We start from the raw sequence: 16,694 nt of genomic DNA on the forward strand, positions 1-16,694 counted from the left end.
CAAACAATTGAACATCTCGATAATGGCTTCCCTTGGTTTGATTCTATGTCTTTTTTCGGTTCTTGTCATGAGCCTTTGTCAAATTCCTACAGCTATCGAAGATGAAAGAAAGGTCGTTATCCATAAGAACTAATCTACGTTTTCTTAACTTGTATTGGTCTCTCATTATTGGTTGTGACTTTTGACATTTTGACGCATGCAGGTGTATATTGCATACATGGGAGCTCTTCCTTCAAATGCTTCTTACTCTCCTATGTCTCACCATCAGAATATTCTTGAAGAAGTTATCGAATCAAGGTTTGATAAAAGACTCTCAAATCTCTCATCACTCAAATCTTGTTCCTTGTTGTTTACGTTATTATTTTTCGCTTTTTGATCTGCAGTTCCGTTGAGGAGTCTTTGGTCAGGAGCTATGGAAGAAGTTTCAATGGTTTTGCAGCCAAACTTACTGAATCTGAAAGAGATAAACTTATGGGTGCGTAAATTTTTTTACGATTATAAATCTATTATGAGACACTCGTCATGATGGTTAATTAATTTGAAAATGTTTTTCATGTGTGATTCGAAGGCATGGACGGTGTGGTTTCGGTTTTTCCAAATACGGTTTATAAGCTTCTTACCACAAGATCTTATGAGTTCATGGGACTTGGTGACAAGAGTAAGCAGGCCCCTAATGTTGAGACCAATATAATAGTTGGGGTAATAGACGGCGGAATCTGGCCTGAGTCCAAGAGTTTTTTGGATAAAGGCTTCGGCCCAATACCAAAAAAATGGAAAGGAACTTGCGCAGGAGGAACTAATTTCACCTGCAACAAGTTAGTAACATTTTCACTTTTTTTTTTCTTTTCCAGTTTTCTTGCTTGACACGAAAATATCAAAAGATAAAGATCAATCCACCTTTTACAGGAAGGTGATTGGAGCACGACACTATGTGCAGAACTCGGCTAGGGACGATAAACCCCACGGGTCACACACGGCTTCAACAGCCGCAGGAAACAAAGTAAAAGGAGTGAGTGTGAACGGTGTGGCACAAGGAACTGCAAGAGGTGGCGTGCCTTTAGGTAGAGTTGCTATTTACAGAGTTTGCGAGCCAGCAGGTTGTAATGCCGAAGGAATTTTAGCTGCATTTGACGATGCTATTGCCGATGGAGTCGATGTTATAACCATTTCTATTGGAGGAGGTATTGCTAGAGTCGATGTTGACCCTCTCGCTATTGGATCGTTTCACGCGATGCTCAAAGGCATTGTTACCACGGCTGCTGCCGGAAACTCAGGTCCTAAACTTGGAAAAGCGACTAACCTTTCACCGTGGATCATAACGGTGGCAGCAGCTTCTGATAGAAATTTTGTTACTAATGTGGTCAACGGAGAAGGGAAAACCATACCGGTAAGAAGGTTTTCTCTTGTTTTAGTTGATATATGAATGTGATATTGTCATCACTCATGGTGATTATGTATGGACGTTCAGGGACAATCGATCAATGACTTTGACTTAAAAGGAAAGAAGTATCCTTTGGCATACGGGAAAACTGCTTCAAGCAAGTGTCCAGAAGAGCTAGCAAGGTAACTTGTGACTCAAGGACTCTGCAACGACCTAACTTGCGACTCAAGAATTTACACTTTTATGTATATACTTCATTTATTTGGCATGCATTCTCTGGTAGGAGGTGCACTAGCGGTTGCCTGAACACGGTAAAAGGAAAGATTGTTGTGTGCGATGTTCAAAATAATGTTATGGAACAAAGAGACGCAGGTGCAGTTGGAACTATCCTTCATGTAACTAATGTTGATCCTGTTCTTGATCTTATTGCGGTTTCAACCTTAAATGATACCAATTATGAAGCCTTCAGATCTTACGTTCTCTCTTCACCGTAAGAAACTTTTCCATAAAAATTATTTGATTAGATTTTTTGAAGATGTTTATGAAACTTTTCGATGTGAAACAGAAACCCGCAAGGAACTATAAGGAAGAGTGGTACATTTAAAGATTATCATCCCATAGTTGCTAATTTCTCTTCCCGTGGTCCAAGCACTCTCTTTAGCGACATTATGAAGGTACTAATTAAAAACTTAAAACAAAATTCACAGAACTTTGTGTGTATAATGTGCATTTCTTGGTATTTGGATCGGTGTCTTGACAACTAATATATATATATATATATATATATATGCAGCCAGATACAACAGCTCCAGGAGTGAATATATTAGCGGCATATACACCATTGGCTCAAACGGCATTTCCAGGACAAAGTGTGGATTACTATATGATGAGCGGAACATCTATGGCTTGCCCTCATGTCGCAGGTGTAGCTGCTTATGTCAAGACAATTCGTCCGAATTGGTCACCTTCTGCCGTTAAATCAGCTATCATGACTAGCGGTATCAACATCGAACTATTTCTTCCCTGAAGAAAAGTTTAAGTGACTTGTGGCCTGAATCGTTTTTTGTTTTTGTTGCAGCTTGGGCAATGGACGCTTCGAAAAATGCAGAAGCTGAGTTTGCATATGGATCAGGATTTGTTAACCCTACAGTAGCAGCTGATCCAGGACTTGTTTACGAAATAGCTAAAGAGGATTACTTGAACATGCTTTGCTCTTTGGACTACACATCCCGAGGAATTAGTACTCTCGTCGGCGGAACCTTTACTTGTTCTGAAAAATCTAAGATTAACATGAGAAATCTCAACTACCCATCAATGACAGCCAAAGTTTCAGCCTCATCCACTTCAGATATCACATTTTCAAGAACCGTCACCAACGTTGGGAAAAAGGGATCCACTTACAAGGCAAAATTGTCTGGGAATCCCAAACTCAGAATCAAGGTTGAGCCACAGACTCTCTTTCAAGTCACCGGGGGAGAAGAAGTCTTACACCGTTACAGTCTCTGGAAAGAACCTTGCTGGTATTTCTGGTATTGTGTCTGCGTCTCTGGTCTGGTCGGATGGTTCATACCATGTGAGAAGTCCTATTGTTTTGTACACTTAATTAGGCATAACCCCCAAATCCAATAAATGTATTTGATGTTTGACGTTCGTTTAAAGTTTGATGTAAAAAAAAAATATATAACAATGTACATATTTGATGTTTTTGTTTAATTAGCCTTGCTGGTCTTTGTTTCTATTATGTTCTTGATTATTTAAATTCATTTTATCTCAACAAATATGAGAAGGGGTTGTGTGTTTGCGTTTTACATTTCATGGTTCAAACTTCAAACTCAGTCAATGGTTAACATAAACGGTATCCTTGTGATGTAACTTAAATACTTCTCTACCTTCAACAAATCTATATAACCCATAATCTTTTACATTAACTATGATGATGTATATTTCATGAAATATTTATCGTTTTTAGGTTATTTATTAGCTAGTATGTGCTTCTCAATCATTTGTATACAGACATTTTTTTTTCCCTTTCAAAAACTTTATAAGCCTCATATTCAGAGCTGTGCCACAAAGAATGAAAAAAAAAAAATCCGTGTACGGCATACTAAATATTTTCTTTGGAAAAAATAATTAAAGCAAACCCTCATCTACATATATAAAGTTAACTTTGTTCACTTCTCTTTTTTCTACATATATAAAGTTAACTTTGTTCACTTCTCTTTTTTCTACATCAATATTCACCTAATCAATTTTTTTACATAAAAATAATATTTTTAATATTCATTCATTCCATATTTATTACTTATAATTAATAATAGTAAAATTAAACAAATAACGAATTAAATTTTTTTTTTCCATAAAAAATAATATTTTGAATATTCATTCATTGCATATTTATTACTTATAATTAATAATAGTAAAAAATAAACAAATAACGAATTAAATAATTAAATTTTAAAATAGTATAAACAATAATATAATTTTTAGTAAATAATAAAATAGTAACTATCTAAAAATGAATTTTAAGTGAAATAATAGTAAAAATGATATTATAAATTTGTTTTAGTAATGATATTATTATTAAAGTTATAACCAAAAAATGATTATATTCCAAAATTTAGAATGGGTTAATGAGATTTAAAATGTAAGTAAGATTTTAATCCATGGTGGAGTAAAAAAAACAAGTTTTGTAATTGTATTTATAAAAATATATACATGAAAATAAAATTGAAGTGAAACATTAGTTTCTAAGAAACATACACCATACAGATTTATTATTAAATTTTACTTATAAGAAAGAAAAAAATCTTAATCGATATTTCGATTAAGACGATGTCTCTGGGCGATCGATTTGGCGATCGTCACTGTTCCTTTCTAAATCTTCTGTCTCCGATCGTGTTTCAGATCAGGAGTTTGATTCTGACCGAGATTTTTCTTCAATATGTTTTGGGAAACCATTTCGGTGGTTTTGTTCTGTCAATTAAAGTTGACAGTTATCGTTCTCCCTCTTTCATGGGAGATAACTGCCAACCGAAACCGCCATGGAAACCCTATAAATCTTCACTTTTCCCTCGCTATTTCTCAATCATCTTCACTTCTTTCATTTCCAATTGCATCTCTTCATCACAAATGAGTGATTACATTCGTAAATCCGTTCAAGACATTGACTTGGGCATTGATGATGCCCCGGCTACACTTCGACCGGAGTTCCTCTCCCGTGCGATCTCTGTTAACCGGCACACTCTGGTTGTCACCCCTGTCAACCCACGCAAACAGAATCTTCGTGCTTTAATAAGGCAAATGCCACGGGTTTGGGGTTTCGCGGATGAATGTGTGGGACGTATTCTTGAAGGAGGGCATGTTCAATTCCGTTTCCAATCTGAAGACAGTCTAAACTTGGTGTTGCGAAGAGGACCGTGGTCTTTTAATGACTGGATGGTTACCACTCACCGGTGGTATCCTAACATAAGTGAGACCAATATGAAGATCATACCCTTTTGGGTCCAAATTCAAGGTATCCCAACCCTTTGTTTAAAAAATGCAATGGCTAGGTGGGTAGGGAACAAGATAGGCTATGTCTCAGAGGTCGATTATGATGAAAATCAAAACCAAGTAGGGTCTGCTCGTTTTAGAATAGATTGGAACATTGATGACCCTCTGCGTTTTCAGAGGAACATTCAGTTTATTGCTGATGAGAACAGTGTTGTTAAGTTTCGTTATGAACGTTTGAGAAATTTCTGCACCAAATGTGGTTCTCTGAAACACGATGCAAAGGAGTGTTCACTTAACTTTGATGATACGGGGTCTGATGGTTCGGATAACGATAGTGATGACAATGATCAAAATGATGGTGACAAAAACATGTCTGATGCAAACACTCTTCCTTCTATCGACCCGGTAAAACTCATTCCTGGTCTCAACATGGCACCACCAGCAACTGCTCCGGGTCAAGGTTACGCTTCCAACCCGGTGGGAAACCAGGCTTTATCTAGTGTTTTTGTAGACACTGATCTCACTGCTGAACGCATTCGCTATCTTAATGCTAAGTACACTAGACAGGGTGCCGATTACCATGGTCCTAAGAGTCTTCTTGATAAAAGCTCCGACGATGCTCAGATTGACTTTGTCTTCAAGAAGCGGAAGAGGGTACACTTTGAAACTCAGTTCAACAAAGCAGAGGCTGCAGAGGAGTGGATGGTCCTGAATCGACTCCGACACAAATGCCACCGTACAGACTCGGTGGGCTCATGCTTTGTTAACAAGCGATTCGACGGAGGCGTGGGGGGCCCGGTACCCCCAGACATTCCAATATGAAGATCCTCTCCTGGAATTGCCAAGGCATTGGGCCACCTCTAACTATATCTCGTTTAAAAAAACTCTGTTTTAATACTACGTCTGATGTACTCTTTCTTTCTGAAACTCTGAATAACTCTGATGTAATATCTAAACTTATGTGTGACTTAGGATTCTGAAACTGTATTATCCAACCCCCTCATGGTAGGAGTGGTGGTTTGGCTCTGTTTTGGAAGGATTCTGTGAGCTTTTCCTTGATCTCCAAGGATGAGAGACTCATTTATGTATTTGTCCAATGTAATAATACTCTGTTTCATTTGTCTTGTGTGTATGGACATCCCAATCCCACTTAACGTTACGAACTCTGGCAACGACTTGAATTCTTAGCACTCTCACGCAATGGTTCTTGGATACAGATAGGCGATTTTAATGAGATTATTTCCAACAATGAAAAAATTGGGGGACCACCTAGAGCAGAATGGACCTTCCGTGATTTTAGACATATGATATCTACATGTGACCTGCAATATGTTCAAACTAGAGGAAACCCCTTCTCATGGGTTGGAGAACGCCATACACATACGATACAATGTTGTCTCGACAAAGCTATGATCAATTCTGCAGGCGCTGCTTCTTTTCCCAATGCAGAGGCTATATTCTTGGAATATGCAGGCTCGGACCATAAACCAATCTTACTGAATCTAAAAGACAGGGTGAGACATAAGAGATGGATTTTCCACTTTGATAAACGTCTTTTGGATGAACCAAATTTTCAGACGAGAGTCCAAGAAGGTTGGCTGTTTGATAATAACAGTACTGATACACCTATCAGTGAACGTATCAAAAACTGCAGACAGAACATGGCGAAACTAAAGCGGGATGTACAACTGAACTCAGAACAACGCATTACCTTGATTCAAAGTCATTTGAACTTTGCAATGGAAAGCTTACATCCAGTTTTGAGAGGAACGATCCCACAGTTACATGATGAGCTAACGAAAGCATACGGAGATGAAGAGAAATACTGGCAGCAAAAGAGTAGAAATGAGTGGATGACCGCGGGAGATCAAAACACAAGTTATTTTCACGCATGTGCAAAATCAAGATTCGCCAAAAAAATTATATCTTCTATTTCTGATGATCAGGGTAATCTTTATCAGGGAGATAAAGAAATTGGGGAACATGCTCAAAGGTTTTTCACCAAGATCTTTACATCTACAAACCATCAAGTCTCCCCGTCATTCTTTGCTGATTTCGAAACAAGAGTATCAGAGGAGGCAAATGATAATTTAACAAAAGCTTTTACCAATGATGAGATCTACAATGTTGTATGTTCAATTGGGGATGATCGAGCCCCAGGACCAGATGGTTTAACAGCAAGGTTCTAAAAGGCGTGTTGGGAGACTGTTGGTCCACATGTTATCAAAGAAGTTCTTGCATTCTTCGACACTTCGTTCATGAAACCAAGAATAAACCACACAAACATTTGCATAATACCTAAGACTGAAAATCCACAAACACTATCGGATTACCGCCCAATAGCTTTATGCAATGTTCTTTATAAAATAGTGTCAAAATTTTTAGTGCAATGACTGAAACAACATCTCAATGAAATAATCTCTGACGCACAGACAACTTTTATACCGGGACGAATTATTCAGGATAATGTCATGATAGCACACGAAGTCATGCATTCTTTAAAATCCAGAAAACGAGTCTCGCAGAACTACATGGCTGTAAAGACGGATGTTAGTAAAGCTTATGATCGTGTTGAATGGAGTTTTCGAGAAACAACTTTGAAACTTTTTGGTTTCTGTGACAAATGGATTAAGTGGATTATGGCGGTAGTGACATCAGTAAATTACTCTGTTCTGATCAATGGGGCTCCTTATGGTCATTTCCAACCAACAAGAGGAATAAGACAAGGAGACCCTTTGTCACCTTACCTATTCATCCTCTGTTCTGACATTCTTAGTCACCTAATCTCTTCAAGTGAACGAGAAGGACTTCTGCAAGGCATTAGAATTGGTAATGGTGCTCCAACTATCACATATTTACAGTTCGCAAACGACTGCTTATTCTTCTGTTGTGCTAACAACAAAAACAGCCAAGCTTTGAAAGATATTTTTGACATTTATGAGTACTACTCAGGCCAAAAAATTAACACCTCCAAATCAATGATCACTTTTGGAAGTCGTGTCTTTGCAAGTACTCAAACAAGACTGAAATCAATCTTAGACATCCCTAATCATGGTGGAGGAGGCAAATATTTAGGGCTCCCGGAACAATTTGGCCGTAAAAAGAGAGAAATGTTCGAATATATAGTAGATAGAGTTAAACAACGAACCTCCGGTTGGACTGCAAAAAAACTATCTCCTGCAGACAAGGAAATCATGTTAAATTCAATAGCTCTCTCTATGCCAGTATATGCTATGAGTTGCTTCAAATTGCCAATAGGAATAACTACAAAAATAGAATCTCTCCTCATGTAATTTTGGTGGGAAAAGAACTCAAACCGACGAAGTATTCCTTGGATTGCTTGGAAAAAGTTACAAACACTAAAAAAGGAAGGGGGTTTGGGATTCAGGGACCTAGCAAAATTTAATGATGCTCTCTTGGCCAAGCAAGCATGGCGTTTAATACAATACCCTAACTCACTTTTTGCGTGAATCATGAAACATAGATACTACAGGGATGAGTCCATTCTAGATGCAAAAGAAAGAAAAAAAACAGTCATACGGTTGGTCTTCTATTCTGATTGGACTAGAACTGATAAAAAAAGGTTCACGTTACATTGTAGGTGATGGGAAAACAATACGTCTAGGAGTAGATAACTTTCTCGACACTCATCCCCTGAGAGCAGTTGTAACCACAGTACCACAAACAGAGATGCTACTGCATAATGTAATCTCGAATGATAGAGGTTTTAGATCGTGGGACACACACCAGTTATCATTATTAGTCGATCAGCAAGAGGAGGAGCTAATCAAAAACATTTACCTTTCTCAAGATGAACAACCTGACAAACTTATTTGGAATTATACCCGTTCGGGAGAATATACGGTCAAAACCGGCTACTGGTTTACCACACACTATCCCTTTGATCCAGGAGTTGTACCTAATATCCCACATGGCTCTGTAGAATTAAAAAATAAAATTTGGAAACTCAAACTTCTTCCTAAAATAAAACATTTTCTCTGGCGAGTTATTTCACAAGCTATTCCAACAAAAACAAGGTTGCGGACAAGGGGTATGAATATTGATCAAATGTGTTCAAGATGTCACCAAACTGAGGAAACTATCCATCATGCATTGTTCTCATGCCCTTTTGCTACAATGGCCTGGAGATTCTCAAATACCAATGCTTTAAACATCAACGATTTACCAGAATCTATAGAGGACATCATTAGTCAACTTGTTTCCCACTATTCACAGAGTGCTACTATATTCAACTCAGTTCTGCCGTTCATTCTTCTATGGCGAATCTGGAAAGCAAGGAACAATCAAGTCTTTAATGATTACCGGGAGAGCCCATCTAAGACAGTGTTACAATCGAGGTCTGATACAAAGGAGGGGATTACACATTTAAAACCTTCAAGGAGTGGACAAACATCTACTGAATCAAACATCAATTGTTGGTCACCTCCGTTGCAACCGTATCTCAAATGTAATTTTGATGCTAGTTATGATTCGCATACCCGTCAAGCAACAAGCGGCTGGATATTTAGAAACTATCAAGGGGAAGCCAAAGCATGGGTTGCAACAAGATTAAGTAATGCTGGATCACCTTTAGAAGCTGAAACAAAAAGTCTTCTTATTGCTATGCAGCAAGCCTGGATAAGAGGATATCAAACAGTGATTTTTGAGGGAGATTGTGAAGTCTTGATCAAACTGGTTAACGGTCAATTCTTGAATGTTTCTTTATCAAACCTTCTCAATGACATAAAATTTTGGTCCTCTAAATTCCATAAAATTTCCTTTGAATTCAATAGGAGAGAAAGCAATAGAGTGGCACATGTTTTAGCTAAATTTGGTTGTACTGATAATCAATATTACTCTAATATTGTCTTTGTGCCAAATTGGCTGATTCAAACTCTCTGTAATGATTTCCATTGATTAATATATATCATATGTGGAAAATAAAAGAAAGAAAAAAATAATTACTGAACTTAACTTAACTTAAAAGTGTTGATTTAAAATAAAGACATTGTAAGAGGCACACTTTTTTTTTGGGAAAACGAATTTTGAAAAAATAATCTATCTAAAAAAACAAAATCAATGGTCAGGAAATATAGAAAAATGTTATAACCATTATAAAAAGCGGCATGTGATTTGTGTAACATATCTCATAAGGTATATTATCAACTGGAGCTACAATTTTATAACATGGTATAAAATATATATATATATAAATATAACATATATATATATATATATTATCAAATGGTTTTAACCTAAAACATTGGTAAAAACAACATATTTAAAATACACTAAATTTCTTTCTTGAGAAGACGAAGCTGGGGTTGCATCACAAAATTAACATCTACAAATAACATATGAGATTTTAGAAAAATATGTAACTTGGATTATTGAATAGATATGCATTTGGACAACCTCATTGTAGCGACATAACAATAAAACTGTTCAAAAAAATTTGTATATTCGCATTTAATGTAGAATATCAATATGCTTAAACGGTCTCTATAATTAGGACAACGAACAACATTGACGTTAGAACTTTTAAAATTATGTTTTCATGGGATATGAATATTAATAAAGTCTTTTAAAGATAAAAGGTCAGAAGATTGTCGACAAAATTATTGCGAAACTTGACAATATATGTTATATATAGATTAGTGTGACAACCCGTCTCGCGGACCCCACTAGCCCCCCGCTAGCCGCCCAAACGGACCCCAAGCTGTCCCTGCAGGGCATCGATCCTGACCCCTCACTGTGGAATAGAACTATTCATCCAAATCCAGCTCAATTGGTGAAAGCTTGTCGTGTGGGAAGGTTGTTAAAGGGTAGAGACCATGGTTCGAGGAACGTCTAGTGCACCAATAACCTACTGGTGGATTTGGATGAATAGTTCCATTCCACAGTGAGGGGTTAGGATCGATGCCCTACAGGGCCAGCTTGGGGTCCGTTTGGGCGGTTAGCGGGAGGCTAGTCCCCCGATAGCCGCCCAAACGGACCCCAAGTTGGCCCTGCAGGGCATCGATCCTCACCCATCACTGTGGATATCTCAATCCACCAGTAGGTTATTGGTGCGCCAAACGTTCCTCGAACCCTGATTCCCACCCTTTGACAACCTTCCCAGAGGACAATTAGTAAAATAAGTACGACATTTATATAAATTTATCTTTTAATCTTCAAATTATATTTATATTCATTGATTCTTATTAATATAAATTTCAACTAAAATCCCACGTAAAATCGCAAATAGGTATAACAAAGAAATATTATCTTCAAAAATGTATATGTTGTATATCACTGAGTAAAGTAAGTTTAGTATTTATATAGATTTATACTCAAAAGTTGGAATGATTATATTTGAGCTCAACAATTTTTATTGATAAGAAATATTTAAATCAAAATTCCGTGTGTGCGCGGATACAAATTCTAGTTTATTATAAGTTAGCAGTTTTATCATACTAATTAACTCGTTTACTTTTCCTTGTTTTTAAATATTTTCGAACAATGTTTTTTTGGTTCCATAATATGAAACTTATATTGTCGTATTTATTGTCAGTCTTTTCAATTTTTTTTTGGTGTGGCTTACTTGCCAATTTCTCATCAATCTCCTCAACGGTCTCAAACTCCTCGGAAAAATGAATTATGGCGCAGTTTTTATGAGGTTACACAAGTGCCTAAGGTTAAACACTTAATGTGGAAAGCATTGAGTAGTGATCTGACAAAAGAGATGAATTTATAGAATCAAGAGATTGTTTTAAGAACACAAGTAACAAAGAATATCTATCTTTATTAATACCAAAGAAAATAACTCAAAACTTTGGTCTCTTTCTTAAACACTCAATCTCTCAAAACCTCATAAGTTGTGTCACAACTCAACACATCCTTATATAAGATTTTGCTAATCCTAATCCTAATAGGAATCTTCACATATCTAGATAGCTCCTAGACACTTGACCCTTAACTCTATGTTATCACAAACACAATAGGATTAAGACTAGTTTCCATTTCAAGCTTTCTTCAAGCTTACTCCAACAATCTCCTCCTTAAGCTTGAAGTTCTGTTTCACCAAATCTTGAACTCCCAAGAGATCCCTCATAACTCTGAACTTGTTCTTGTCTAAAGCCTTGGTGAGTATGTCTGCTCTTTGCTCGGTTCCCGGGACATGCTCTACCTCAATTAGCCACTCTCAACCCTTTCTCTAATAAAATGATAACGCCTATGTATATGTTTGCTTCTCCCATGGAAAACAGGATTTTTGGTGAGTGAGATTGCCGACTGATTATCGATCCGGATCATGACCTTCACTTCTGCAGCTCCGGTAATCTCTACCATCAATTCTTGCAACCACACAGCTTGCTTTGCCGCTTCAGTCGCAGCCATAAACCCTGCTTCACAGGATGATAAAGACACTACATCCTGTTTCTGTGAACACCAAGTGATAGGACCTTCTCCAAGATAGAAAATGTGTCCTGAAGTGCTCCTACCATCATCTTCATCAACGTTATGGCTACTATCACTGTATCATATTAACCTAGGCACCTTCATCCTTACATAAGACAATCCAAGAGTAATGGTACCTCTAAGATATCTTAAGCATTGCTTCATAGCTGCTCCATGCGACTCCCTAGGACTCTGCATATAACGACTAAAAATTCCAACACAATACGACAAGTCCGGTCTGGTATGTAACAAATAGCGTAGACAACCAACATTCTTCCTGTAAGTGTTTGCATTGATCTCCTTCTCATTCTCTGCTTTCGATAGTTTCAGTTCTGGTTCCATTGGTATAAGAACTGAATTACACTTAAGACATTCCTGTTTCTTCTAATATCCTCTGAGCGTAACAAGCTTGGCTCAATGTGATACCACCTTGATGTTGATCCACTTGCATACCAAGGTAATAAGTCAGTCTTCCCAAATCACTCATTTCAAATTTAGAAGACATCTCCTCCTTAAATTTGTTAATAACAACCAAGCTTGTTCCTGTAACGAACAAATCATCAACATAAACTCCAATAATGAGAAGATCACAACCGATGATCTTTTGATAAACAGAGGGCTCCTTTGAACATTTAACAAACTGCAACTCCTGAAGAATGTGATTCAATTTGTTATTCCAAGCTCTAGGGGCCTGTCTCAAGCCATACAAAGCCTTGTTGAGCTTATACACTTTCACTTCATGTCCCTTTTGTTCAAATCCCTCTGGTTGAGATACGTACACTATCTCTTTGATCTCACTGTAATGACCCTCACCAATGGGTAAAATTTAAAATAAAAACCCCTGGTCCAAGGACGTGCAAGAGACACAAATGGAAGGCAAGGAAGGAGGGTAGAAGAATTACAAAAGTAATGTCCGAGAAATTCTGGAAGAATCAAGAGATGGCCAATGGTACCATGTACCATGTACCGTACCGGACGTACGTGCGCGTCAGAACGTACCAGCCGAACGCCGAACGACCAAGTACGTACGCGGACGCGAATTAAAGGTGGGAAGGAGCCCACTAATGGAGTTAAATATTTTATTCAAAGTGGAAGATTAATTTATTCAAAGTGGAGGATTAATTTAATCTAAGGGGAGTTAGTGGAAGAATTAAATAATTCAAGGTGGATTAGTGGAGTTTAATGGGAGGATTAAAGAAATCAAGAAGGTTTAGTGGAATCAAGGTGTTAGCTCGATTTCTCTCCATGTGTTTAAGCATGCTCTAATAGCGACTAAGGAAGAGAGAGCGCTCCACATGCATTGGCTGCCTCCACCGCCTAAGTCCTCTATAAATAAGCTCTCATCTCTCTCATTTTCGCACAAGTGATCAAGGGGGTAAGGAGAGAAAATTTGAGAGAGAAAGTGAGCGAGAGAGAAGAAGGGAGTTGCCGCCGAAAGAAGAAGAGAAGGAGAAAGCTAAGACTATCGACAATCGGCCAAGGTTCAATCGACAAGGAAATCGATTCTAACCGAAGAAGAAGATCCGAGTGTGCCGCGAGAGAAGCAGCATCGAAGGAGACTGATCATCGATGGTTTACTGTGAGTTCAGGCACATACTTTGCCGGCTTAGATGGGGAATTAAAGACATCCATCTAGTGCGCGGTTTGCATGAAACATTTAGTTGCATTTACTTGAAATTTCTTTGGTATTTTTCTTGTTTAAATGCATGCGCGGTGAGGTTACACCGGTTACTAGATCAAAATGTTCTAGTGACAAGGGTGATAACTAGTTAAGATACTTGTAAAATTATGAGCTTAAAAACCATATAAACTCAAGTATCAAGTTCGGTGAAGTCTTAAGGCGTTTTAGTCCGTGAGAAATTCCGGCTAAGCGTTGTAAGATTTGGTATTGCTATCCTTCCCATTTCGTACCACATACAGCCGCGACATGCAACCCATGTTTGTGTGTGTGTAGGGTTGGTTACAAAGAGCTCGGAGGTTACTGGGCTCGCTACCCTGGCCGAGGCTGTCTACACGACAGTGTGGCTTTGAGTGTTATTTGATCGCATGCCTTAGTGGTTGTGATTCGGAGATTCATGAGGGGTTAAGGGAAAAGGATGCATGTCGGGCCCAATAGAATAAAACTTGTTAAAACGTTTGTTTTAGTTCAAGTTAAATTGTTGCATGTTGTTGTTTGTTGTTGTTTGTAGTTGCGATTGCTTGTCAAACAATCTTGCTTGGCTTATTAGCTTCCGCATGTTATCTCTGACTGTTGTGTATTGTGCGCTTGCTTATCAAATGTTTAACTCGCTTGCATGCTAGTTATTTTTGCTTGCATGTCGATTGGATTCGTTCGCATGTTGTTGTATATGTTCGCATGTTGTTGTATATGTTCGCATGTTGTTGTATATGTTCACATGTTGTTGTTTATGCTTGCATGTTGTTGTTGTTGTTGATGGGGTTTGGGATTGGGGTTTAATTCTTTGCAGGAACCCTGAGCTCACTAAGTAATCTTAGATTACTTACGATAAATATTTATGTTGCAGGTAACCCTAGAGGGAACTAGAGGGCGTGGTGAATGATAGGACTCCGAAATAGTTTTTATTTTGTGTCTACTGTAAAATTCAAGTATGTTGTATTGCGACCCAAACTTTGGCGTTAGGCCTTGTGAACCTTTTGTGTACCGTTTGTAGTAAACCCTTTTAAGTATCAATGAATCGGATTTTCTCTAATCGAACGAGTCGTACTGATATAGACTTTGTCTGAGTCGGCTCAACGCACGGCGTGTCTGTAAGGTTGCAAAGCCTTAAGGACGTGTCATGTGGTCGGGAACCTCACCAAAGGACCGGCCGAAGGGCCTGATTTGTTCTCGCACCTGGCTGGACCATTGGCGAACGTTTCCAAAGTAGCATTCCGGGGCTGTGCTATGGCCTTGGTGGTCATAGTACGGTTTGGGGGCATTACAATGGTGGTATCAGAGCATGGTTATGATGCTGTATATTACTCATGTTTTCAAACGTTTTATCGAGTCAAATGGTCGCAGTAGACACTTAGGATAATCCGGTTCGTTCATCACTTAGGGTTAGATGGGATTAAGAAAACCCTTTGTTGATCGTGGATGCAGATGTCTCGTCAAGGATCTGAAAGGACTAGGTCGACGCATCGTTCGCCGGACACATGGAGGGGTTCAAGTCAGCAGTTTGGTCCGGAGGAATGGGGTTCGCATTTTGGGGATGCCCAAGGGGAGGAATCGTTTCCAGGCATATTCGAATCGAATATTTATATGCCTGAATGGGATGTACCTGTCGCGACGCCAAGGTACACACCATCAAGTTCAACTCGGTTCAGTGCATCGGAGGGTATGTATCCGCCAGGATTTGCACCGTTTGGACCGTTCGCTACTCATCCAAATGAGAACATGTCAAGAGGAGACCAAGTTCGTGGGGAAGGCCCGAGCGAGCCGAATGTACCAGAGACCCAATAGACGCTTAAAATGATTCAAGACCTTTTGAGTCACATGATCCAGCAGCAGCAGAACCAAGCCAACCGGTCAGTAGAAGATCCATCCGATCATTTTCTAAAACTGGTAATGATGATGAGGAACCTAGGGTTCCGCAAGTTCAAAGGAAATCCGAACACAGTGTTAGCAGACGCATGGATAAAAGAATTGGAGACCCACTTTGAAATGATAAGGTGTCCGGAGGAGTTTAGAAGACCGGTAGCAGTTAACTTCCTCGAAGAGGATGCTCGTGCATGGTGGGATAGCGTGGTTCCTCGCTATCGATATCAGACTATATCATGGGATATATTCAAGAGGGAGTTTGAGCAAAAATACTTTCCACCAGAGTCGCGTGATCGACTAGAGAATCAGTTCCTGCGACTGGAACAAGGTGATATGACTGTTTGAGCTTATGGAAGAGTTTTTACAAGATTTCGGAGATATTTGTACGAAGGAAACGACGATGAGTTAGCTATGGCCCGGAGATTCTTTAATGGACTCAGGCCAGACATAAAGGGAAGGTTGCACGCTGTGACATACCGAAGTGTCGCAGAAGTAGAAGAAAGAGCAGTAAGTGTTGAGGAAGCCATTGAGACGGAAAAGGAGATTACGGCCCAGGAGAAAAAGAAGGAACCAGTCCAGTAGACTAAGATTGTGAACACTCGGAGGGTGAATCAAGTAGCAGGACGAAATTGGGGCGCAGGCCGCGGTAAAGTTAAAATGAATGTTAACCAAGGAGGACGTAATGTGAGTAACATGGATCCACGGGGATGCTATGTGTGTGGTCAAGTTGGGCATTTTGCTCGAGCTTGTCTAATCGTTGAGGAATCAAAGAGCAACAATCTGTCAACCGTCACATGCTTCTACTGTGGCGAGTTAGGACATTATGCGAACTCATGTCCATCG

The 16,694-nt window shown here is 38.8% G+C and overlaps 1 protein-coding gene and 1 pseudogene across 1 annotated transcript; both read left to right on the top strand.

The window, feature by feature from the left end:
* LOC104720371 lies at positions 218 to 3,027 on the top strand (annotated as a pseudogene).
* On the top strand, positions 15,783 to 16,433 carry LOC104720372. Its single transcript, XM_010438287.1, has 2 exons — positions 15,783 to 16,179; positions 16,243 to 16,433. The coding sequence occupies exons 1-2, from the start codon at positions 15,783 to 15,785 to the stop codon at positions 16,431 to 16,433; spliced, it is 588 nt and encodes a 195-aa protein (XP_010436589.1).

Source organism: Camelina sativa, chromosome 10, assembly GCF_000633955.1.
Source record: "Camelina sativa cultivar DH55 chromosome 10, Cs, whole genome shotgun sequence".
Taxonomy (NCBI): domain Eukaryota; kingdom Viridiplantae; phylum Streptophyta; class Magnoliopsida; order Brassicales; family Brassicaceae; genus Camelina; species Camelina sativa.

What these genes read in the sequence shown, in the direction of transcription:
- LOC104720372 (XM_010438287.1), top strand. Translation starts at nt 15,783, where the DNA reads ATGATTCAAGACCTTTTGAGTCACATGATCCAGCAGCAGCAGAACCAA. An exon ending in GTTCCTGCGACTGGAACAAG is followed by an intron (nt 16,180 to 16,242) that starts GTGATATGACTG and finishes ATTTGTACGAAG; the next exon opens with GAAACGACGATGAGTTAGCT.